The sequence below is a fragment of the Fusarium odoratissimum genome (assembly GCF_000260195.1).
Source record: "Fusarium odoratissimum NRRL 54006 unplaced genomic scaffold supercont1.3, whole genome shotgun sequence".
NCBI classification, from domain to species: domain Eukaryota; kingdom Fungi; phylum Ascomycota; class Sordariomycetes; order Hypocreales; family Nectriaceae; genus Fusarium; species Fusarium odoratissimum.
The window spans coordinates 564747-586299 of NW_022158689.1; the positions used below are offsets into that span (position 1 = coordinate 564747).

General features: G+C 48.4%; 10 protein-coding genes and 1 non-coding gene across 15 annotated transcripts; 8 read left to right on the top strand and 3 right to left on the bottom strand.

Annotated features, from left to right (window-relative positions):
* The first annotated feature begins 369 nt into the window (after positions 1–369).
* On the top strand, positions 370–1870 carry FOIG_02610 (uncharacterized protein). Its single transcript, XM_031199943.1, has one exon. The coding sequence runs from the start codon at positions 569–571 to the stop codon at positions 1751–1753; it is 1185 nt and encodes a 394-aa protein (XP_031069711.1). The 5' UTR covers positions 370–568; the 3' UTR covers positions 1754–1870.
* Positions 1871–2032: 162 nt separating this feature from the next.
* On the top strand, positions 2033–3575 carry FOIG_02611 (uncharacterized protein). Its single transcript, XM_031199944.1, has 3 exons — positions 2033–2338; positions 2400–2746; positions 2797–3575. The coding sequence occupies exons 1-3, from the start codon at positions 2261–2263 to the stop codon at positions 2861–2863; spliced, it is 492 nt and encodes a 163-aa protein (XP_031069712.1). The 5' UTR covers positions 2033–2260; the 3' UTR covers positions 2864–3575.
* FOIG_02612 (uncharacterized protein) lies at positions 3388–5437 on the bottom strand. Of its 3 annotated transcripts, XM_031199946.1 has the most exons (3): positions 4200–5437; positions 3696–4142; positions 3388–3622 (listed from the first exon to the last, which is right to left on the bottom strand). In XM_031199946.1, the coding sequence occupies exons 1-3, from the start codon at positions 5071–5073 to the stop codon at positions 3501–3503; spliced, it is 1443 nt and encodes a 480-aa protein (XP_031069714.1). In that variant the 5' UTR covers positions 5074–5437; the 3' UTR covers positions 3388–3500. The 3 variants fall into 3 exon arrangements, with proteins under 3 accessions (XP_031069714.1, XP_031069713.1, XP_031069715.1); XM_031199945.1 differs by having other exon boundaries at positions 3696–5437; XM_031199947.1 differs by lacking the exon at positions 3388–3622 and having other exon boundaries at positions 3629–4142.
* A 635-nt stretch (positions 5438–6072) lies between these two features.
* FOIG_02613 (uncharacterized protein) lies at positions 6073–6602 on the top strand (the record flags this gene model as incomplete). The annotated part of the gene is made up of 3 exons (XM_031199948.1): positions 6073–6199; positions 6254–6307; positions 6361–6602. 3 exons carry the CDS (start codon positions 6073–6075, stop codon positions 6600–6602), a joined length of 423 nt encoding a protein of 140 aa, XP_031069716.1.
* On the bottom strand, positions 6448–8355 carry FOIG_02614 (uncharacterized protein). Its single transcript, XM_031199949.1, has one exon. It carries the CDS (start codon positions 8177–8179, stop codon positions 6671–6673), a length of 1509 nt encoding a protein of 502 aa, XP_031069717.1. The 5' UTR covers positions 8180–8355; the 3' UTR covers positions 6448–6670.
* A 1080-nt stretch (positions 8356–9435) lies between these two features.
* Positions 9436–11955, top strand: FOIG_02615 (uncharacterized protein). Of its 2 annotated transcripts, none has more exons than XM_031199951.1 (2): positions 9436–11295; positions 11350–11955. In XM_031199951.1, the coding sequence occupies exons 1-2, from the start codon at positions 10560–10562 to the stop codon at positions 11424–11426; spliced, it is 813 nt and encodes a 270-aa protein (XP_031069719.1). In that variant the 5' UTR covers positions 9436–10559; the 3' UTR covers positions 11427–11955. The 2 variants fall into 2 exon arrangements, with proteins under 2 accessions (XP_031069719.1, XP_031069718.1); XM_031199950.1 differs by having other exon boundaries at positions 9555–9645; positions 9713–11853.
* A 300-nt stretch (positions 11956–12255) lies between these two features.
* FOIG_02616 (uncharacterized protein) lies at positions 12256–13840 on the top strand. Of its 2 annotated transcripts, none has more exons than XM_031199952.1 (2): positions 12256–13317; positions 13417–13840. In XM_031199952.1, the coding sequence occupies exons 1-2, from the start codon at positions 12569–12571 to the stop codon at positions 13697–13699; spliced, it is 1032 nt and encodes a 343-aa protein (XP_031069720.1). In that variant the 5' UTR covers positions 12256–12568; the 3' UTR covers positions 13700–13840. The 2 variants fall into 2 exon arrangements, with proteins under 2 accessions (XP_031069720.1, XP_031069721.1); XM_031199953.1 differs by having other exon boundaries at positions 13447–13840.
* Positions 13841–14509: 669 nt separating this feature from the next.
* FOIG_02617 (uncharacterized protein) lies at positions 14510–18655 on the top strand. The gene is made up of 2 exons (XM_031199954.1): positions 14510–16805; positions 16867–18655. The coding sequence occupies exons 1-2, from the start codon at positions 15039–15041 to the stop codon at positions 16882–16884; spliced, it is 1785 nt and encodes a 594-aa protein (XP_031069722.1). The 5' UTR covers positions 14510–15038; the 3' UTR covers positions 16885–18655.
* On the bottom strand, positions 16829–18942 carry FOIG_02618 (uncharacterized protein). The gene is made up of 2 exons (XM_031199955.1): positions 18660–18942; positions 16829–18589 (listed from the first exon to the last, which is right to left on the bottom strand). The coding sequence occupies exons 1-2, from the start codon at positions 18784–18786 to the stop codon at positions 17052–17054; spliced, it is 1665 nt and encodes a 554-aa protein (XP_031069723.1). The 5' UTR covers positions 18787–18942; the 3' UTR covers positions 16829–17051.
* Positions 18943–19890: 948 nt separating this feature from the next.
* On the top strand, positions 19891–20751 carry FOIG_02619 (uncharacterized protein; the record flags this gene model as incomplete). The annotated part of the gene is made up of 1 exon (XM_031199956.1): positions 19891–20751. One exon carries the CDS (start codon positions 19891–19893, stop codon positions 20749–20751), a length of 861 nt encoding a protein of 286 aa, XP_031069724.1.
* A 371-nt stretch (positions 20752–21122) lies between these two features.
* Positions 21123–21238, top strand: FOIG_02620. Its single transcript, XR_004093418.1, has one exon. It is a non-coding gene; the product is annotated as a 5S ribosomal RNA (ribosomal RNA).
* The last annotated feature ends 315 nt before the right edge of the window (positions 21239–21553 follow it).

The following is a 21553-nucleotide window of genomic DNA, read 5'->3' on the forward strand; positions in this document are numbered from 1 at the left end:
AGTGGTCGATTGAGATGGGGGATAACTGGACTTCTTATACTTGCTCCTGGCTTACATAAACCGATGCCTAAGAGTCAAAGATAGTAAACGACCGTTATTTGTGTTCAACAATCAGATGCGTTTGCTTTCGATTGTGGTGAAGCACCGATGGTAATGAACTTCTTGCAAATACAGTTGTGCTCGTCTTTGCCAGCAAAATTGCAAGTCAATCGTGCACCGCCTGCAAGCTGGTTTGAGTTTTCACTCCCGAATTGGTTCAGTCACTCACATATTTAGTAACAAACTTCTGCAAGAAAACTCTACTGATGGATCTCCAAATACAAGGCAAATTAAGAATTGTTTGTCCTTTACATCCTCTTCATTCATGAAGCGGGTCTCTACATGCAAGTAAACACAATGACGTTAGCGGGGTAAAGTACCTCGGTCTGCGACACCAACATCAACATCACGACATTCTTGCTTGGGACTTTCAAACATTGGGTCATTCATTTGAGCTCACTCAAATTTGGCTCTACGATCACGAATTAAAGCATAGAGCCAAACACAGCAGATCATATTGAAATTTACCATGGCGCCATCACTTCTCCTCCTACCTTCTCCTCCCCGCCCTCCATCCACATCTACTCTCTCAGCTGCCTATCGCTCACCATTAACATCTGTCCTCACCAAACTCAAACAATCACCCACTCCTCAAACCCTCATAGTCGGCCTCGCACTTCCTGTTCTCGGCGGCTCATCTCCCAACTCAAAGACAATCGCTTGGACAAACGCTCAATACCTACTCGCAGGTCTTTACACTCTTACATCAGTCATCTGCGCCAAGGAGAACATTCCCGTTGACGTCGGCGCTGGAAAGGGGAGTGTGGATGTGCGCATTGTTCTCATCGACCATGAGAGGGGAAGACGCTACGAACCAGATTTCGATGGCGGGTTTGAGGCGAATTGTACGGCTGTATTGGACTTAGCTGCGTTTGCGACAAAGGTTCGACCATGGGAGGCTGTTTACCATCCAAGTTGTGAAGAAGGTTACGAGTTACTCTCTTCGTTTCTCAAGCTTGCAGATAAGAGGCAAACGTTTACTCAAAGTCAACTCGTGGCTGTTGAAGGTGGAATCAGTTTGACAGAAGAATCAGCTTTGTCGCCAAAAGAACAGCAGAAGGGCTTCAACACTGTTTGTCTAGGAGGAACGTTCGACCATCTTCACCCGGGTCACAAATTATTGCTTCATGCAAGCGTTCTCCTCCTCAACATCCCTCCAAAAGACTCTGACAAGACATGCACTCTCGTTGTGGGTATATCGAGCGACGAGCTTCTCGTCAAGAAGAAATACGCTGAAGAGCTTCAATCATGGGATGAGCGCTCTCAGACTGTTCTCTCATTCCTCTCCACGCTTCTTGACTACGATACTACATCTACATCACCGCCAATAGAACGAACTCCTGACGAAGCAATTGCCACTCTACGCGACGGAAGAGTCAAGGTGCGATGTATTATACTTCGCGATCCGTTTGGCCCACCAATCCACGAGGAGGATGCCGATGCGATAGTTGTTTCTGCAGAGACACGTAGTGGGGGCAAAGCAATCAATGATCGTAGGGTCGAGAAAGGATGGAAACCACTCGAAGTTTTCGAGATTGATGTTCTGGATGCTGATGAGGTTCGTGATGGCGAAGTGAGCAAAACGAATGATTTTGCGACAAAGATTAGTAGCACTGCGATTAGACAACAGAGAGCCGAGGCGAAGAGACGGTGAGGCAGGGGATAATACCATCAGAAATCACCGATGGCAATCTAGAATATTGCGTTTGCAACCATTTTATATCACATGTGATGCTTTTGGTGATACCTTTTTTGGTAGTGAATGAATTGGTGTAAGTGGTTTGCAAGCCTTCGCTGATGTCTGTAGGGCTCGACAATCGCCACAGTGGCATCAGCAAGCAGCAACACTGCATGAGTCATATGACTCAAAGCATTCAATATAAGAAGAAACTCTTGGTAAAAACAATAATATGTTTGATGGATTGTAGTCATCACGAGATATGTCTACCATGTTCCAGCAGGCACCAGGCGCACCGTGCAGACAGACAGTGCTAACAAGCGCAAACACTATGCGCTGATATCATGCCTGTCCCTGGTTTCTTTTTGTGGCTGCCCCTCCATCATCATTGCCCCACGTTCAAGTTTTTGCCCAACTTTACCTTCAACTTCAAACCCATACACAACCACCAAGCAGATCTTGAAGAACAAACACACATTCACCATGGATCCCCTCGACAACATGGCCGGCGCCCCCGTGCCCAAGAACTTCGATGCCGAGAACGCACAGAACAACGAAGACGTACGCAGCCTACCCCACGATCTGAAGCAACCCTCCATACAGAAACTAATAACCCTCCCAGATCGAGAAGCAATTCGCCGTCAAAGTCGTCCAGCACATGCAGACCTACTGGTCCATCCTCGAGCGCGTCAAGGGCTCATCCCTCCGCCTGACCAAGATCGACGACGAGATCATGGAGCACCTCAAGACCGACTTCCCCGAGTTCGACCCCGCCGCCAAGGTCGACGAGGACGAGATGAAGAGCAAGGCCGGCAAGGAGCGCTGGCGAAAGTTCATGATGGCGTACGAGAAGAAGGTCGACGATTATAACTTTGGTACCATGGTGCGCGATAGACCCGACGTTGAGTATGAGGAGGATACCACGATCTTTGTGCCTCGTATGCAGTTTTATGCTCTTGAGATTGCACGGTAAGTTTTTGATGTGCTGGGATGATGGGATTGAGGCTAATGAGGAGTAGAAACCGTGCTGGTCTGAATGACTGGATCTATGAGCAGGCTCAGGCTCAGAAGAACAAGTCCAAGTAATCGAAGGCATAAGAACGAAAATAAACAACAGCAGCTCTCCGAAGTGAGCCATGCGTCCACGGCGTCGGGCCTCGAGCCCACATGACCCCCTTGCAGGACAGGGAACAGCCTAAGTGGACTTTCTGGGCGAGGCGATGCAAGACGCCAATGATCTATGCAAATCATGATCACGAACGTACGATCCGAGAATTGAATCCGATGGTTTTCGTGTACTGGAATATTCCTTGATACCCTTAGAAATACATGGCATCAAAGTTCGGCTCAATCATGATGTTCTCCAAGTGCTCACCTTAGGGTAGGCAACTTGGAATTGAAAAGTTGACAATTTGCATCTGAATGGCCTAGAATATCATTATGAAGTGAATTTAAACCGGTATCTATATAGTCTTCAATATTAGACTGTGATACAAATGCATTAAAAGAGCAGGTAGGGTTGTTGGGGGATTTAGAATATGAAAGGCTCAGTGTCTATACAATACTAATATTAACCATAGACCCCGAGATACAGCTTTTACACCACAAGACGTGAATCAAGCATAGTTTAATCATGCAGTACTACAATAAAGCCAGAGCTTCTATTCTGGTCATAAAAATTAATTGTGATGAGTACAATCTTACCTCCATTCTCCAGACAACATTACACCTTGAGAAACTCATCAATGTCCACCCTCTGAAAGTAGTTTATATGTCCAAACCCAACCCAGTGCTGCGCCAGCCGATCGTGACTGACGAATATAAGCTGACTCTCAATATATCGGTCTGTTTTCGTCAGTACAAGCTCATTTTGAGGCCTAGACCAAATGAGACAAAGGGCTCGTTCATGAGTTCTTACCTGAGGCGAATCCTGTATTTGCAATATGTCCTTTGCTGTGAACCGCTCTCATTCCCTGGAAGCAAGGATCTACCGGCGGACCGTCGACGACACCATCGGGCCCAATGTCATCAGCTACAAAGGTGATTTCTCCCCGCGGAACGTTGGGATCACCAGTTAATTTAATCGCCTCCAGTCGTCCCTGAAACGTCCGTCCTTCAGTCCGTCTCGCTTGCCACTCTTCACCACTCTCAGAATCTCGTCTTACAAGACCGAGTTCTTCATCCGTGGCGCTCGTCTCATCGTCAGGTTGGTGTATGAGCAAAAACTCGCATCCGTGGGTGCTATAATCACCGACCCAAATTCCCCTCCACGGCTTCAACACAGTCGGCGTGTATAACTTCGGATCGAGGGTGGAGTACGTGATGAGCTCCTCGCCGACGTGAACGTTGGGCATTCCGCCGTCGACTGCGGTGCGTGATAATCTTAGCATACTGTATATACCACCCAAACCAGCTGCCATACCGACTCGGGATAAACCACCCGCCATTTCCATCCATTGACGAATGCGGAAGAATCGCTCTGATACCTCTTCGCGGCGCTGAGGCCGGGACGATGGTGTTTTCACGAAGATGCCCTCCGATGTTACTTGTGTGCTGCTACCCGAGACATGGTGGTCTGAAGGGATGTGAGGCGGTGGCCAGATGTTACCGTATGGGAAATGTGAGGTGAGGTTTTCTTGGGCTTCTTCTTGATCGAGCTCGCATGTTAGCATGAAATTGCTAAATAGAGCGTCGATTCTGTCATCAAGAGTCACGGGCATCTCATCAGCGAAGCGATTGGCACCAGGTCGACTCAGAAATTCCTCCGGAGCTCGTTCCCCCACGCGAAACTGTAGCATGGGCTTATCAAGATGAAGTTTGACTTTAGGATCAAATTCATTGATCAAAACGTCGCCTTGTCCGAGGAAACTTTGCTGTATTTGCCTGTCTCTACTCGCGAGTAATTGATAGCCCTCGATGCAACCACGCCGAGGATCATAGCGAACGATCATAAGTCTTCCAGTGAGATCCCTATCGCAGAACCAGATTTTTTGTCTGGGGAGGAACCAAAGACGATCGTGGGCGACGTAAAGCTCATGATAGCTGTTGCAGGGCCGGGGGCTTGTGAGAGTGACGCCTGGGACGTTTTCTTGAACTAGTGGGTACCAGAGGACATCTGAGAGAGCGTGCTTATGCAGATCTCGACATGTTGCGGATATGGCGGAGAGATCGTAAGGTGAAAGATGAGAAAGAATGTTGTCTATGAGTTCAGGAGGGAGATTTAGAAGAAGAGGAGGCCCGGGGTATGGATCTGATGATAGCTCGGACAGTGGTGGCTGGGGTTCTCCGCAGTACATCTTTTGGTGTGTTCAGATAGACGTAAAAGACCGCTGTTCCTATCTCATGAGTTTGATCAGATAAAAATGCGAATATACCTTACGTTTATCAGATCGGGGTCCAAAGCAGGGGTGGCGAGCTGATGAGTCGAGGGTGGATGGTCTAGACGGTCTGGACTTGTAGCTTCAGCGGTGATGATGATGGGGAAGTCGAGTTAATGCAGCTAAGCGGAGTTCAGCCGCAGGAGATGCCGACTCTAGAACGGAACCGCTCGATTCTGATCAGGTCATGAGAGGAAGAAATACGAATGAACGTTTTAGGTTGTAAGGAAATCGAAGGGAGGAATATTTTATGTTACAGCTTCTTTGTATCGGGATGTTTCGTTGACGACATTGCTTTGCTATTCATTCATACGGGAAGTGGGGAGATGATCAATCGCTCGCCGACGTACGGAGCGTTCAGCAATTCAATCAACAGCAGCTTGCAATGGGAAATAACCATGAATAGTGAAATAGAAGCAAATCAAATGTTGTTTCAATATCCAAGATCAGTCACACTTGTTCAAACCCCATGTCTATCAACTTACATTATCAATCTCCATCCTCGTCAATGACTCTTGCGCCACTAGCTCCGGTGGCTGGGCCGCTTGAGGCCTAACGCCTGTCCTCACTCTCCCCCCAGCTTCGAAACACCAAATCTACCCCCAAATCATCAGGTCACGCGCTTCTTCCTCATCGCTCAATAGTGCATCATTCGAAGTCTCATTCATTGGACCTCAGAGTCTCCTGTGTTACTGGCATACTTGTTCTCTTAGCCAATTACCATTCTAGCGACGTCATCTCCCGCTGGGAATACCTTCATCTTTCGCCGCCCACGTCACGCTGCTCCTTATTAGACATCTGCATCTCTTTGTGACTTTACTTTTGATACAACCGCGCATCTCTTTTTGACTACTGTGAACATAACCAAGCTCGCCGATGATGAGCTCGCTATTACCGCTTATCTCGGAAATCCTTCCGATGATAATGCCCGCCTCTGCCAACATCACCCGCGCCAAACAACTCGAACCAACGCACCCAACTGTCGAAGGCCCTGTTATTGAACGTCCAGCTGTTGTCGGAAAATGCGATAACATGTGTGTAACTGGTAAGCCGAGCTGTCTTAGATCTTATGTCTCAAACGTTATCGCTCACATATCAGTTCTTACAACGCGACCGCACTCCAAGTCTACAGTTCGACATAACAGTGAACAGGGTAAGTTTCTTAAACCTGTCTATTGTGGATAAACGCTGATGCTGAGTTTGCAGATACCATCATATACGCCGTCTCGGGCAACGGCGTTCTCATTGTGAACGAGGCTGTCAACTCTGAATTAAAACACCATGATCTTGCACCTGGAGACTTTGCCTTTGTCCCCGCCTGGATCGAACATCAGGTCAAGAACGACACAGACGAAGATGTCCAATGGCTCATGATCCAAAGCGGTTCAACTCCTATCCGCGCAGACTTGACAGAGTGGGGTGGCGATGTGATCCAGTCAAAGAATTGAAGCAAATGACGACGCAGTTTCATTATTATATCGATCTATTTCATCGGCTATTCCTGAGATACCATCCACTAACTTTCACATCTCGATCTAACCATCTGAATCACCGACTCTCTACTCACACGGTCATCAAACACTTGTGCGTGGTCCAGTTTCGGAAACATAACTATTTCAACGCCGTTGTGCGATTCCGCTACCACGCCATTACGACCGGCACTAAGATCAACCCCCAGATATTCTGCAACTGCTGTAGTGTCGACTATGAGGTCGCGACCAGACAGTGTAACAGCAACGTGCCTCGCATGATGGCCGTCACTTTGAGTCCCCAACAGATCTTCCTTCCAGAGGATATTCTCACGCCAGAAGAAATGTCTGCCCAAACAAAGCGCAACGCCTGGGTCGGTGCTAGCGAAATACCAGAGTTGCCATTCATTCGCCCTCTTGGGCTTTCTTCGAGTGAAGTTGTACGCTACATCAGGAAGATGTAGCATGATGGTCACAGGGTCGATGAGGACAACCGAGGGCACACGATGTTGAAAGCTTGGTTCGTGGAGCATGTGAGTTGTTAGGACTGAGCCGTAGGAGTGTGATACCAGGGCAAATTTGCGCCAGCAGTGGTGTTCCAGGATAGACGTCATATGAGCCAGGAACTCGGCTTTGTCGAGAATAGCTGGGGTGAGGCGGAATGAGATGGGTAATATCTCAAGGGCGATAACACCAACACTTCCGTTTCCGTCACCAGTCTTGTGAAGACCTGCCAGAAAACGAACATATGTCCATAATCCGATTCCGATACCATGGAAGAAGACAACGGGGAGCTTGTCTTCAGCTGTATGAGGGCGGTGCCAGTAACTTAACCGTGTGGACGGGGATTTGGGACCGGGGAACAGCTCTTGGGGCCGCGGGGGAAATACACAAAGTGCAGAAGAGCGAGGGCGGCGATGAAAGTCAAATCCGTGCCATCGAAAGGCGAAATGGGTGGCCTGGTCAATGAAGAATACGATAATATACCAAACAAGACTTCGATACGTTGTCGTGATACCATCAATCGTGAGACGAAGACTTTTGACGTTGCCCCAGCCTTCCTCGAACTTTCGTCCAAGTCGTTGTTCAACAAGGCTCAGATAATGTTCGACCTCCCCTTCGACCGCCTGCCCATCCTCCACCAACCCTGTACCATCCGATCTCTCAAAGAAAGCCCATAGAATGAACTCTCTCACATTCTCCCTCCGTATCTCCCTGGGATCCGCATCAAGAAACCACCATCTCAGATAAATCTCCAAAGACGGCACATTTCCGAAACATCGCTCAAAAAGGGCATTTCGGTCTTGGCGCGACAGCGATGGTGGGTGGTCTGCATCCCGTTTGAGCCTCTGGAGGTATGGTCTATATATAAATAAATAGAACACCACTTCTGCCAACAGCGCAGCTAGCAGGACACACACAAATGAAAATACCACGGATACTGGCTGGATAAGAGGGAGGAATAAGATGAGAAAGATGTAAATTAGAGGCGTGTAGCGAAAGAAGGCGATGGATAAACGGACAAAGACCCATTCACCGAATGATGTGCCGATCATGATGATATGACACTGGCCGGTTCAAACCGGGCTATATGTTTTGAAACAAGAAGTTGTGGTTTTTCATGGAAGTATATTGGAATTTGGAAAAGAGGAAAAGATCGCTGACGTGTTTGTTGAACACATCCTTCTGTTGGGGCGATTGTGGGAGGATGAGCATCAGCTGGAGCAGTACAAGGGTCGCAAACACGGAAGGATTGTGGCTTGAATTGTGGCTCGTGTCAAGTGGGTCAGGGTCAGGGCCATGTGGTCCACTGCACTATGGTGGGGCGGACCGTCAGTGGATTCTTCGGCGGGCCGTACCAGGACTTGACCCCACGATCTATAACGACTTGACATCAACATCAGATTAAGGGTCACTCCATATGGCAAATAGTGAACTCATTTATCAGGCTCATACCCCTTCTTAACTGTATCAATGTATTAGACATAAAGGCTGTGCTGTTATGTACACTATTAATAATTCCAAATAATCATGAGTACCAAGAGTAACGTCGCACGCCAACATCTGAAGATAATAGGCTGTACGTTGCAAAAGGCGCCCTCGCTTCCATGCAGGGGTCTTGAATCTTGTGCTGCACCTGCAGCCTGCATGGAGTCCATTGCAGCGTTGAGATGGATGATTGCCAATACCACTAGGTGCTAGGGAGAGCCGTACGCAAGCAGTCAATTTCTAGGAGCACAGAATGGTGACACTATGAAGAGTTGAGTCTTGAACAATTGGCTAGAATTCGGGTCTGTGTCTGTCAATGCGGGTAAACTGCGGCTCATGAGAAGTCTCAAAAAGAAAACACAGTGGGCGTTCCTAAATATGCAAGCTTACGGGCAGGGGAACGCCTCGTGCGATGAGCCAGAAGATGTGCTGTCCAGTTATCTCCGTCAGAGTTGCGTCCCAACTTCCAATCCTTCGCTGAGCCACATCTGAACCCCAGCGACTGTTACTCGAATTTGAAGATTGTACAACGATGTTAGCGGGCAAGTGTGCCTTCACAACGCACTTATTCGGTTACACGCTAAGCTTAAGGAGTATCCACTTGCTGCAGGTTTCACAGTGCGTGGGTTCTGATATCTACCTCCTCTTCTCACTCCCCCGTCGCAGTTTGTGAGTACCCAGCCAGTACTGAGACAGTGGGGAGCTGTCAGGCACCCAATTGATCCTACCACACCTTCACAAGCACTAAGACGTTGCGAACCATCAAATCCGCAACCTCTCCCTCTGCCCTTTTCCACTTTTAAGAACTAGGCCAGTTGGTATCACGCAAATTCGGGGGCTCAGTTACGCATTCTCCCGAAAATACAGAATCTCGGATCCTATTGTATACACACACAATTTGAGTTACATGAGATACTACACGCAACGTTGCGAGGCTTACGACCAGGAGGGAATGCATCTCTTCATTTCCTTATAGACAATCGCTGCAGTAGCATAGTCAGCCTTACCGATAATGGGCAACCAACGTATGCAGGTAGCTTCCTCAAGTAATCCGCATATTGAAGTATCATAGACAAGTATTCCTCACTAATACCATCGAGCATAATACGCACCCCTCGACAAACCCGAAACATGCGGGTGATTGCAGAAACCTCATCGTAGTTGCACATGCAATCGCAACCACGCCAGGGGGCATATACCATCAATGCGTTGGTGCTCGCAGTGAGTGTGATACACCTCGGTCTGTATGACCGGCGTTGTGATAGATACGGGGTTGTCAAACCGGGATGTTTTACCGGACTTGCTTATTGGGTATGCAAAGGAAAGAAGAGGAAAGAGGAAATATAAACAACTTCAAGTGTAGTAGAATAACCCAGTTCCATCGGGTGACCCGAATAACGCTGCAAAGAGTCGAGTTACGCACAAGGCTTCTGGTAGTCAGTTGTCAATGGGACAGCCTTATTATCTTCCGGTGTCTTACACGACACGATGTCAGATCGTGCATACAGAAGGGTCCAATCCGTTATCGTTGTCGACTTATATGAGGATTGAGGAGTAGGAAGAACGATGATAGTTCATGTGCTTAATCGTGGGTGGTGGGATAGGCTAGGAGTGAGGTTGTGAGAGGTTGTAAATACTGCACTCTGATTGGACGATGCGGGGGAAGTAGGAGTGTCGTTCCCTGGGCCTCCCATATATAGTCCTCCTCCCCCCTCGACCATTTTCTCTCATTCTCCCCCTTTCGTATCACTTCACTCTTCCCATCAAAATCCCATCAAAAAAAACTTCCCAATCACATTTCCATTTCACTACATCACTTGATAGCGTTCAAGAACCCTTTAAGTCCAAGTAGGACAACCTCGCATCCACACCTGTCCTACATTGCTGTTGCTCTCACTTGATCTCCATATTTCCCATCACACTTGTGAACGTCCCCTTCCACTTAACATGGCAATTAACCCTTTCCTCAATGACGATGAGATGACTTCTCCTCGTTCTTCCCGCTTTCCTCCCTTGTCGTCCTCCGCCCCAGAGTTTACACAAAGCAGTGCCCTGCTATCGTCCCAGAACCAGGTCACTGAAAAGAAACTCCATTCAAAGAGGCGCAGGTACCAAGACGAGCCCACTGCTGGTAGTGCCGCCTCCAGATCTCGCCGCTTGGCTGAGATCCCTCGCCGTGTTGAGCGGATCAGAGAAGCGGATGCTCGGCTGCGGAATGAAGTACCCAGAACACCTGGCCCATACCAGCTGCCAGACTTGGATCAGTGCTCAAACAGAGCCCAGCTGTCCTCACCTGGCCTGGAGCCAGAATATGAACTCTATCAGACGGCTCCGCGCAAGCCATATGGTGTCTCACTTGAGGCGGCCATTGATAACTGGCGAGGTAGCTGGCAACCATCCCATCTCGCTCCTGACGGAGGCTTTGCTTACGCGGGGTCCTGGTGTCACTCAGCACCCGTGGAACCTAGTCACCTAGAGCTGGAGTGGCACATCTCTGAACGAGTTATCCTCGCAGACGACTGGCGCCCCGATACACCCAGGGATACCCGACTCTCCACGCCAGACCTGCCTCCACTGTCGACAGACTTTGAGTTTTGTCCATGCAATCGCTCAGGCGATCATGAACAGGATAGAATAAATCAAGAATTCTACTTGGCGACAAGATCCAAGATGGACGTGCAGAGTATGTTAATACTTACATGGCCAAGAGGCCTCCTTCTCTTGCTGATGGATGCAGTGATAAATGCGCTGGCGCACATCGCCCAGGACCAAACAGCATCCGGAGTGAGCTCCGATAAGTCTCGCGAGAGATGAAAGATGCGTGATGGTGGAGTGAAGGTAGGATTGGCAACATCTGTATAGTTTTGAGATCTGGCGTTTATGAACTGGCACGGTGAATTGAGCGACGTTTTTAAGAGTGGCGAAGCTATTAATAATTTGTTAGGTGTATATAGAGTATGTTAGTATATTGTGCTTAGAGAATGATTATATGCAAGCATTATGTGTTGAATGTTGCTTTTGAGGATGAATGCCATTTGCTGCTTGTTGCAGGGATAAGTGATATATTGCACGTATCAGAATAGAGGTAGTTAGACAAGCGACGATGCGAAAGTGAGTGAGGCTGTTGGCAATGATAGAAAAATGAGGTATTGATATGCCTTGATGATGTGTTTGACTGAACGTCTGGTGTTGAGGAGACTCAATGGGCCCAAAATTGGGGAAGACCTGTAGGGGATGAGTGAGAAGTGAGACTGGGAGGGTGAAAAGCAGGCAGAAGCGCCTGGTTAGCCTGAGGCAGAAACTAAGGCATCCAGTTCTCCGACGAAAACTGGCAACACCTCAGACGACAAGAAGCCGATAATTCAGCTGATGAGGCTCAAATTAGACGACCAGACTGACGAATCTGTTGCGATCATGCAATGCCATCTCAAAACGTATCTTCTAACCTGAGAACTGACAGCGTGTTTCTCTACCAGTGCCCCTACATATGCTGTGCACAGCGACGAATGCCAGCTGACTTGACCTTGTGGTGACTGTTAATGACACAACATAGAATTGAGCTTCATTCCTATGTCATTTTGCTGTGATGTTTTCGGAAAAAACGATGCCATGCGATGGCGGAGCTGCTTTTAGGCTGGCGTGGTTGACCGAATGAATGGAGTCTCGAAACGCAGCATGAGAGGTAAAAAAAAAAAAAACCCTCACGTCATACTTGTAAGGCCATTATCAACGCCACAATCAAAGTCAACAATAAAACTAGACTCGTGCGTTGTTATTCCATTTCCATTGTTCAACAGTTGGGCTTTTCATGTTACAGCACCAACATCGGCTGGCTTCTTTCTTAGTCTCACCAACGGAATTGGTTACGTCATTCATAATCGCCTTCATTCTTGATACAGCGAATGCTTTGATCACACTTACAAGCGATATAGAAAATACACGGCAGAATAGACAAAATGGCTGAGAATTACGTCCTTCGAATCACAGCTGGCCCTGATTACGATCAATCACAACAGGTCGAGGTCCCAGTCAACACCGCCAAGCCCGTCACCATCAAGAGCGATCGCGCTGACATTGAGCTCAACGTCCGCGTCAACGACTACAAGGGTCTTCCTCGCAACTCACCGACGACTTCACCATACTTCTCAACCGAGCCTCACGCCTACAACAGGGATCAATACAGCATCTCATTCCGCTTCACACCAAAGAAGCCCTCCAGTGATGAGGGCGATGGTATCAAGGCCACGGATCTTCAGTTCGGCAATGACTTTGATCATCCCATTCGAGATCGTCTACCGCCTGGTTTCAACACGGCTATGAGTATAGTGCGCTGGTGGATTGATCCGGGTCTGGATGGTGATGCCTATGCTGATAAGCCCTTCTTGTACGGCCCCGCGTTGAGTTCTTTCAACACCATTCATGTGGGCAACGGCGAGTTTGATGAAGAGAAGGGTGGTCTTTGGTTCGAAGAGGGTGGCGATGAAGATGGTCTCGAAGCTCGTGAGGAAGTCGGCGCTCCTCTCACCAGCAAGGCGAGAATGAAGTGGGCTCTCAGAGCCGATGCCAAAGAGAAGTGGGTGTTTGAGTATGACCAGACATACGGCTTCGACTTCTTCAATCCGTATCTCAACTTCTCAGACCTTGCGTTGAACCTACCTGGCTTCCAGCTACCTATCATGAAGTACTGGGACGGTCAAGGTCTCAGGTAAGCCAAACCCTGCTTTTCCACGGCGCCGGGAAATTTTGTCACACTTGCACTACGATTCATTCCAATTCCATACCTTTTCGTTTACACTCGTTACAGGCCCGGCCCGAAACGCTCACATCAACTCAGATATGTCTTGCGCAACAAAGAAACTGGGGAGCCGTACCTCGTGATTCTGTTCTCGCTGTATCACAAGGATTATGTAAATGAGGATGGGTCGTTGAAGGAGGGGGCACAGGATTCTTTTAAACAGCCTGAGAAAGCTACTGAGGAGAATGAGGAGTTTGATGGGGATGGGGCGTTGAAGGAAGCGACGGAGCAATTGGGCCCGAAGATTGATGAGAAGGGAAACGAGCAGACGAGTGTCGACGATCTCGACTAAGATATAGAGATAAGGCTGGCCAGGGTGTAATAATATTATCTAGATCTCGGGATTACAACCTAAAGGAGAAGAAAAGAAACAAGCTTCTTTGACTGATTCATTTCGGGCAATGGATCGCATCCTCACTTATTTTCGGATCCGTCTCTCATTCGTTCCCAAAGATCCCACTGTGGCTTTCACATCGTTTGAATCATTCAAGCAATCTAAACATGAGACTAATGAGTAATAGATGCAGCAGCGGAGAATCCGGTCACATGGGCATTCACGTGTCCACTTTGACAATTCTCTCCCCCAGTCTGCAGCACTCGTCACAAAAGATGCGGTATCAGTTACAGATCCTCGGTACCCTCCACGCATGAATGGCAGCGCAGAATCTTTTTCCGTCCACTAAAAGTACACGTATGCCCAGATTTCACAAATTGTGTGCGGGGTGGGAATCTCAGATCTGCAAACGAGATATCCGGTAATAGCAAGCGTTAAATCATCTCTGCTTATTACCGAACCCCCTCAAAAGGTCGAGACTGTTGTTCCTCGGGTACATGGTCCAATTGAGTATCTTCTCGGCTGTTATCATCCGAGCGTGGCTTTCCTAAAGAAGTGGCTGCCGAACGGCATCTCGAAATTCAGCAGGTAGTTTGTTGGTGGTGGGTGACTTGGCGTGCGAAAGAGGCTTGGTCTAGGGGTTTAGCGTCTGGCTTTGTTCACGTCCGTCTTGTTCCCGATGCCTTGATGCTGGGCTATGATGGAGGACTACGGCATTGTCCCCGGATGGGTTATTTGCGAAAGGTCGTATACGTAGGACCGGAGAGAGGAAGCTTGATCTTACCAACATCCTCTCTTACTGTTTGAAGTGACGCTGTAACAACGGTCAAGTCTTGTATTTCATCAGTTGGGGTCTATGTCTTACACGCAGTCACTGATCGGCCCAAGATATCACTGGCCTGTGTCTGACCTGGCCGTGCCGCACAAACATCTCCTCCCTCCCTCAATGACCCATCGGAGAGAATGTATTCCCCGTTAGCGTTTCCCAGTGTCCGAGTCACACCTCAAACGTGGGCCTAGCAGGCGGATACAGCGCCAAGACACCATTATTCCCGTTGGTATCCCGCCTTTTGACCCTCACCCAGCCCTTGATAATCCCGGGTTTACGCACCGGATACAACACGGTCGTTGTTCCTGTCCTGTTCTTATTGTAATCATAATCCGCCCTTGTGTCTCCCATCCATTCTGCTCTTCTTCTCTCACCGCTGTGTGTCTGGTGAAATATTCGGATGTCGTTGGACTATCGCTGCTGTATAATCTGTCTGTTTCTGGATATTGAACATCACGAACTATCGATATGAAGGAATCAGATACGATTCAGACCGCGGGTGCTTCCTTTCAGAATCATGACGATCTCGAGATTGGGCCCAGCACCCTCCCGCCTTCATCAGCACAACCGAATCTTGGTAGTGAAGACCCTATATCCTATCTATATTTAACACTCAACACTCCCCTACCATCACCACCCTTATCAGACTCAAATGTTGTACAGAATCTCCCACCATGCCCAGATCTTCGATCCTACGCTTCACCCTTCACGTTGCCGCGAGCACGCAAAAACATCTTCCTCGCGCTCTCGTGCATCGCGACCATGCTGACTGCATATACTGCTGGTACTTACTCGCCGCCCTCGAGAGCAATGGCTAGAGATATCGGAGCAAGTCATACAGCCACACTCGTCGGAATCACGACTTTCTGTGCGGGTTTCGCTATTGCACCAATGGCACTCGCCCCCATTTCTGAGATCTGGGGTAGACGTCCTGTTTTTATCCTCGCTGGTTTTGTGTTCGTCATCTCACAAGCTGTCTGCTCTGTTATGCCTAACTTGGCTGGCATGTTGATCGCTCGCTTCTTTGTTGGTGTCGGCGGCTCTGTCTTTAGTTCAGTCGTCGGCGGTGTCATTGCTGATTTGTGGGAGAAGGAGGAAAGGAATACCCCGATGGCTCTTTTCAGTGGTTTCGTCCTCTTTGGAACTGGCCTTGGACCTTTGGTGTCTGCTGCTTTCGTCAACGACCTTGAGGACGATACGATGGCTTGGAAATGGTCGTTTTGGCACCAGGTGATTCTTGATGGACTGCTGCTGGTTGCCATCTTGATCTTGTTCAAAGAGACGCGAGGCTCGGTTCTGCTGTCACGCAAAGCTAAGAAGTTGAATCAGTGGTATCAGCAGCTTGAGGATGCAGGTGTCTATGGAGTTTGGGTGACTGAGCCTCGAGAAGATACCTGCAGCTCGTCATCTTCAAGCGTCAAGACCATGCCAAGACACGAAACGATGCTCGAGTACAACAGACAAACACAATTACGAAGAATACGATGGCTCGTTGAGGCAGACGAACAACGACCCCCTCTTCGACAAATGATGGCTACCTCCGTCATGCGACCCTTTTACCTCTTGTTCACGGAGCCAGTTGTCTTTTCGTTTTCTCTCTGGGCTGCTTTCTCCTGGGCCGTCCTCTACCTCTCCTTCTCCATCGTACCGTATCTCTATTCCGACAACTACAACATGTCAATGCGCATCTATGTTGCAATGATGGCGTCTGCTATCATCGCCACCGTAGTGGGCATTCTTCAAGAGAACCTGATGAAACATCCGCTCTGGAGCGGACACGTTGATGAGAAGGAGGTTTCCCGTTTCTGGCGATTTATAAGGAAGCATTTCCCTGCTGATTCTCCCGAGGCACGGCTATACTTTTCCTGTCTCACTGCCCTCTTACTCCCGGCTGGTTTATTCGTTGCGTTCTTGAGTCCCATTAGCACGAGTCACTATACACAAGCTATTGGTATTGGCTTCGCAAACTGGGGCATTTACTCTGTCTACCTTGCCACGTTCAACTACCTTGCTGATACATATCACATGTACGCCTCTTCAGCCCTTGCCGCACAGAGTTTCTGTCGCAATGTGCTTGGTGGCATATTCCCTGTGTTGACCGGCATCATGTTTGACAATCTTGGTTTGAGAAACGCAGGTTGTGTGTTGGGTGGTATCGCTTCAGTTCTGACCCTTATTCCATGGGTTCTGGTGCTCTTCGGAAGCAGAATTCGGGCCAGAAGCAAGTTTGCGATCGTAAGTTTACACACCATCCCCATATACTTTGGATTGAGGGTTTGTTGCTAACTCTTGACAGTCTCTACAAAAGCAGTGAGGATATTTGTCCATGAAAAGGCGGAGTCTAGTTAGAGTTCTTTTGTTTCTCTAGATGGCACGAAGAGTTGTGATTGTATGACCTGATGAATCTATACGGCCTATCGTAATCATCGTTGAATATATCGTACACATCATCTGTTCTCCATTTTTCAGCCACATGCCGCGTCAATACGTCGTAGCAGCGTCTCTGCTCAACACTCTCTTCTTCTTCTTGAGCTTCCCCTTGCCGTAATTGCTCTTGAACCACGCAATCGTCCTCTTGTCCAACGAATCGCCCTTCGAATCCTCCTTTCGTAGATCCTCACATGTCCGCTCCGACAAGCTAGTCGCACTTCTCGCATGAGTGTTCCTCAGCTTCTGCAAATCGCCCACAATGGCGGGGAGGAGCAAATCTCCGCTTGCGTCGATCTGGGGCGGAGGAAGTTGTACGCAGCCCTCCCAGATGCGCAAAGAGCTGGGGATGTCATTGGTAGCGGAGACTTCGTGCTCGTCGAGCGAAAGATTTCCATCCCCAGTATCGACGTAGGACTTCTGGCCAACTAGTTTAGGCCATATCGTCGATGGCGCAACACGGTATGCGTATCTCTTCGTGATATTGCTGTTATTCGAGAATAACGTCCCCATGAATCGCGCTGTGTACTTCTCGCTGAACCCGCACATGCGGACCGAACCGATGCGACCCTTGAGATGCAGGACATTGTTGCAGAAAAGGAGGTACGAGTCGGGACAATACTCTTCCACGGGTGCTACAGTTGGGTAGGTTGGGTTGATGGCATCGGGTGAGTTTAGACTTCGTAGGCCTCCAGCATCTTCGTCAAAGTTGAATCGTCGAGGTGTTGTCGCTGTTGGACTGTACGGCTCCGGTGTCTTGGCGCTTCGCGATGCTGATCGTGACGCCGAGCGTGAACCTGGTCGACTACTGATGGCGCGAGGCGGCGAGACGATTGCTATTTGGGGCCGTCTTCCGTGGAAACGTCGACAGAGGAGGACCAGACTCTTCATGGGACACGATTCCTTTCGCGTCATTTGTGCATTGATGAAATCTTGGAGCAGTTTCTCGATCTGCTCCACGTTTGGCGACAATTCTACAGCCCCGGGCTCGGAGCCGCAGCCCAAATGCGTCATGTCGAGTTCGATGACGATGTTGTTTGCGTACATGCCGTAGTTGTTAAGCCATGTTGTTGCAAGTGGGCTCACTCTCGGTCCAGTGAATGGCGACAAGACGGCGTGTAGTTTTGTATTCTGCAGAAAGGCGACAAGAACGTCCGCGCGAAATGCGAAAGATACTTCAAAGTAGAAGGAGAGTTGAAGTAATGTTGATGAAGGTGACTCAAAGTCTTGTTTGCGCCAAACATCACGGCTAAGTGCATGTTTGTTCAAACGCAGGGGCTTGTCGCAGGGCGGGAGTAGATAGCGACAGATCCGGTACCGCACAGAATCAGGCAGTCGGAAATACCCAGAACTTGGTTTCTTTCTCGCATTGTTCTCATAGAAAGAATTAAGCACCTTTTCGAAACTCCCTTTCTCAAAAGCGCCGTGATACACAGCATCAAGCGTCCGATCCCAAGCCGGGAGTCCTTGACGATGTGCACTCTGCGATACACCCAGCCCGGGAAACACAGTAGAACTAGGCGTAGGAGGCTGCGAGCGGTTCCTCCAAGATGAAGGATTAGACACACTTCTTGTGCGCGCTTTCGCACTGCCTTGAAAGGGCATTATGAAGTCAGCCGAGTTGTTGTGTTTATGATGCAGAGGTAAAGACTGGAGACGCACTCATCCTCAGAGTCTCGAGACGCTCAGAAATGTCATTTTTGGTCTTGATTGAGCCGACGCGACGGAGGAGCGAGGTTGCTGATGTGGAGGGCGATATAGAAGGCGATGATGATACTGGAGTCGCCATTGCGGCGGCACTGACACTGAGGCTGTCGCTGTCACTGCCCTGGCACTGGCGCCGACTTTACCCATTTCTCTATACAGATTGGATCACAAGGGATAGGTAATTAAACAATGCGAGGTTCAAGATGTGAGGGATTATTAAACAAGTCGTCGTTTCTTGTACTAAAGTTTTGCGCAGAGATAAACTTTGGTCCGTCTGGAGACTTACAAATAAGACATCTAGTATGAGGTAAGTACAGGTTAGGCAATCCCTAATGTACAATTCATGTAGTCTATTGCCCGTACAGTATTTTGACAGCGGAAAGTTACAGTCTTATTGCCTGAGATATCTTGTCGTTTCTTCCCTTAGGTATCTCTTTGCTACTAATCTTTATTCAGAAGTTATTTCCTTATCTATCCTACTATTCGATGCGAAGACTGCATATGATAAATTCTTTTACACTTTGACCCAGACGTTCTGTGCTTCAACTCTGAGGTATGAAAGTCAAAACGATATACTTTATCGTTTGAAACACTTTCACTTCACCATGCGTCGAATAAAAGAAGCACCGCCAATCCGTTGTTCATTAAGTCGGCAACATGTCCTGGGAGGCATCTTAGTTCAACCCTGAGGTGGAAGTGAAAAAAACACTATAGCGAAAAGGTTCTTTACTCATATTCTTTCGTCAGAAAGACTATCGCGACTTCTCAAGATATCGAAACCTGGGTGACTTCTAGAAGAAGAAGGAAGTCTCTGAAGACAGTCAACCGCTCAGCGATGGCATATCCAATGTGGTGAGTTCTTCAAAGTAACTATTTCTAAACAAGAAGCTTTCGTGCGCGCATCATCCAATATTCTCACAAACTTTCGAATGAACCTTTTCGCATGAAGGAAAACATCTTTAAATAAACTATATGTTTCTTCTCCTTCGGCACGAACTTCTCTCTCCGTCCATCCTTAAGTCTTTCCGTCTCATGATTATATGACCTTCGTGGACTCCAGGCTCAGCAAACATCACTTTCACTCAACTTGATATCAGCGATCATGATGGCCCCAACCTCGATATCGGTCTTCGACACCAATGTCGTGATCCCTTCATTAGCTACAAGGGTCAGAAGCAACTTAACCATGCCAACTCAAACATTACTCGCCGGAAACTCGACAAATAACACCACCACCAAAGCTCAAGACTATCCGATCTTCAAAGCCGACAAGGATGGCATCACTTCCTTGGCAATTCTTGCAGCCATCTTGGCCTTCTTCGTGGGAATTATACTCCGAGATCTTCTTAACAAGAGACGCACTGGCGAATTCAAGGAAGACAAGAAGAGTTGTGGAAAGTTTTTCCGGACACTTTTCTGTCTCCCATGTCTGATCTGTAGCAAGGACAACGTGAGGCGGCTGTGGATCAAGTTAACCAATCTCTTCCGCTCCAAGGACAACCAGCGCGTGGTGAAGAAGTCGGATCAGAACGGAATCGAACTGGAAGAGAGACCCGAGAGTGGGAAATCCGTCGGGGGATTTAATGGTGCCTGGTCGCCCAAGAAGGCCTTTGTTTCAGAGAAAACTCAGAAGAGTTCCAAAGGCAAGGCCATCGATACTACCGTTCTCCCTAAAGTCACCGAGTTCAGCGTGGACCATAACAAAGACGACGAAGGCTTCACGTCTACTCCTGTACACGGAGCCGGCACAAGGGCTGCCCGACATGGTTCTACGGAACATGATAACACTTTGGGTGTCTATAATCACGGAGATTTGTCCACCGAGAAGGCAGGTTCTAGCTCGGCAAACCACCACCACAGCGCTGGTTCGAGTTCAGCTTCAGCCGGCCGTAGCCATTGGTGGTCATCCGGTCATGGCCATGGCCATGGCAATAGCTACAGTCCCAGTCATAGCAACTCCCATAGTCATGATTATGGATCGCATTCTCATGATTTCGGTCACACTGACTCGGGTGGTTTTGATGGATGTGATGGCGGCGGCGACTAATACTGGGTTCATATGGGATGTTTTGGATAGTCTGTGTCGGTTGAGAATCACCGTTTTGCTAACTTACTTTGGGCGGATTAGACTCGCTGGAAGAACATGCTGGGGGTTGATTGATGGTTCAGCTGGAAGAATCTCGGTGGTCGATACGGAGTTTTCGATGATTAGAGCAGTCTTGGATCGGTACACTACTGAGCACGTAATACACTGTAGAGTTCCAGTAGGAATAGAAATGAATTGTTTCTCTGCTGTCTAGCCATGTGGTGAATGTCAGTGGTAAAGCTTACACGTCGGGTTCCGGCCACGGCCATTAAGCTTCTCCATGACTCAAGGCACATCGATATATACTATTGCATCAGCTCCTTCTGTCACATACGACCAAAGCTCGTAGAAAATACGGGATCCCGTCCGCTCTCCCATAGTCAAGCTGCGAAGCGCTGGATTAGTAGTTGGGTCGGTGACGACCAGCGAATCCCCGGTGTTGTATGTTGTTTTTTGCAAATTCTTCTTTTTTGTGGAAGATGTGGGTCTGATCACCTATAGCCATTGACCGAAGTATTATATGTAGGCTTGTAGAGTAAAGGTACTGGATGGTTGGTGTTGACGAGGACGAGAAAGCCCCTCCTCTATATCAACGACCTAGAAAACACCAAGCGCAAGTAATATAAACACCAGAATAAAGATATAGAGCAGAGATTACGCCAACCCAATGTCGGGTACCACCATTGGATTAGCATTTTTTAACTGCTTTTTGATGGAGAACGCGATGCTTGGCATTTTAGAGAACGTACTATGTAGTATCTCT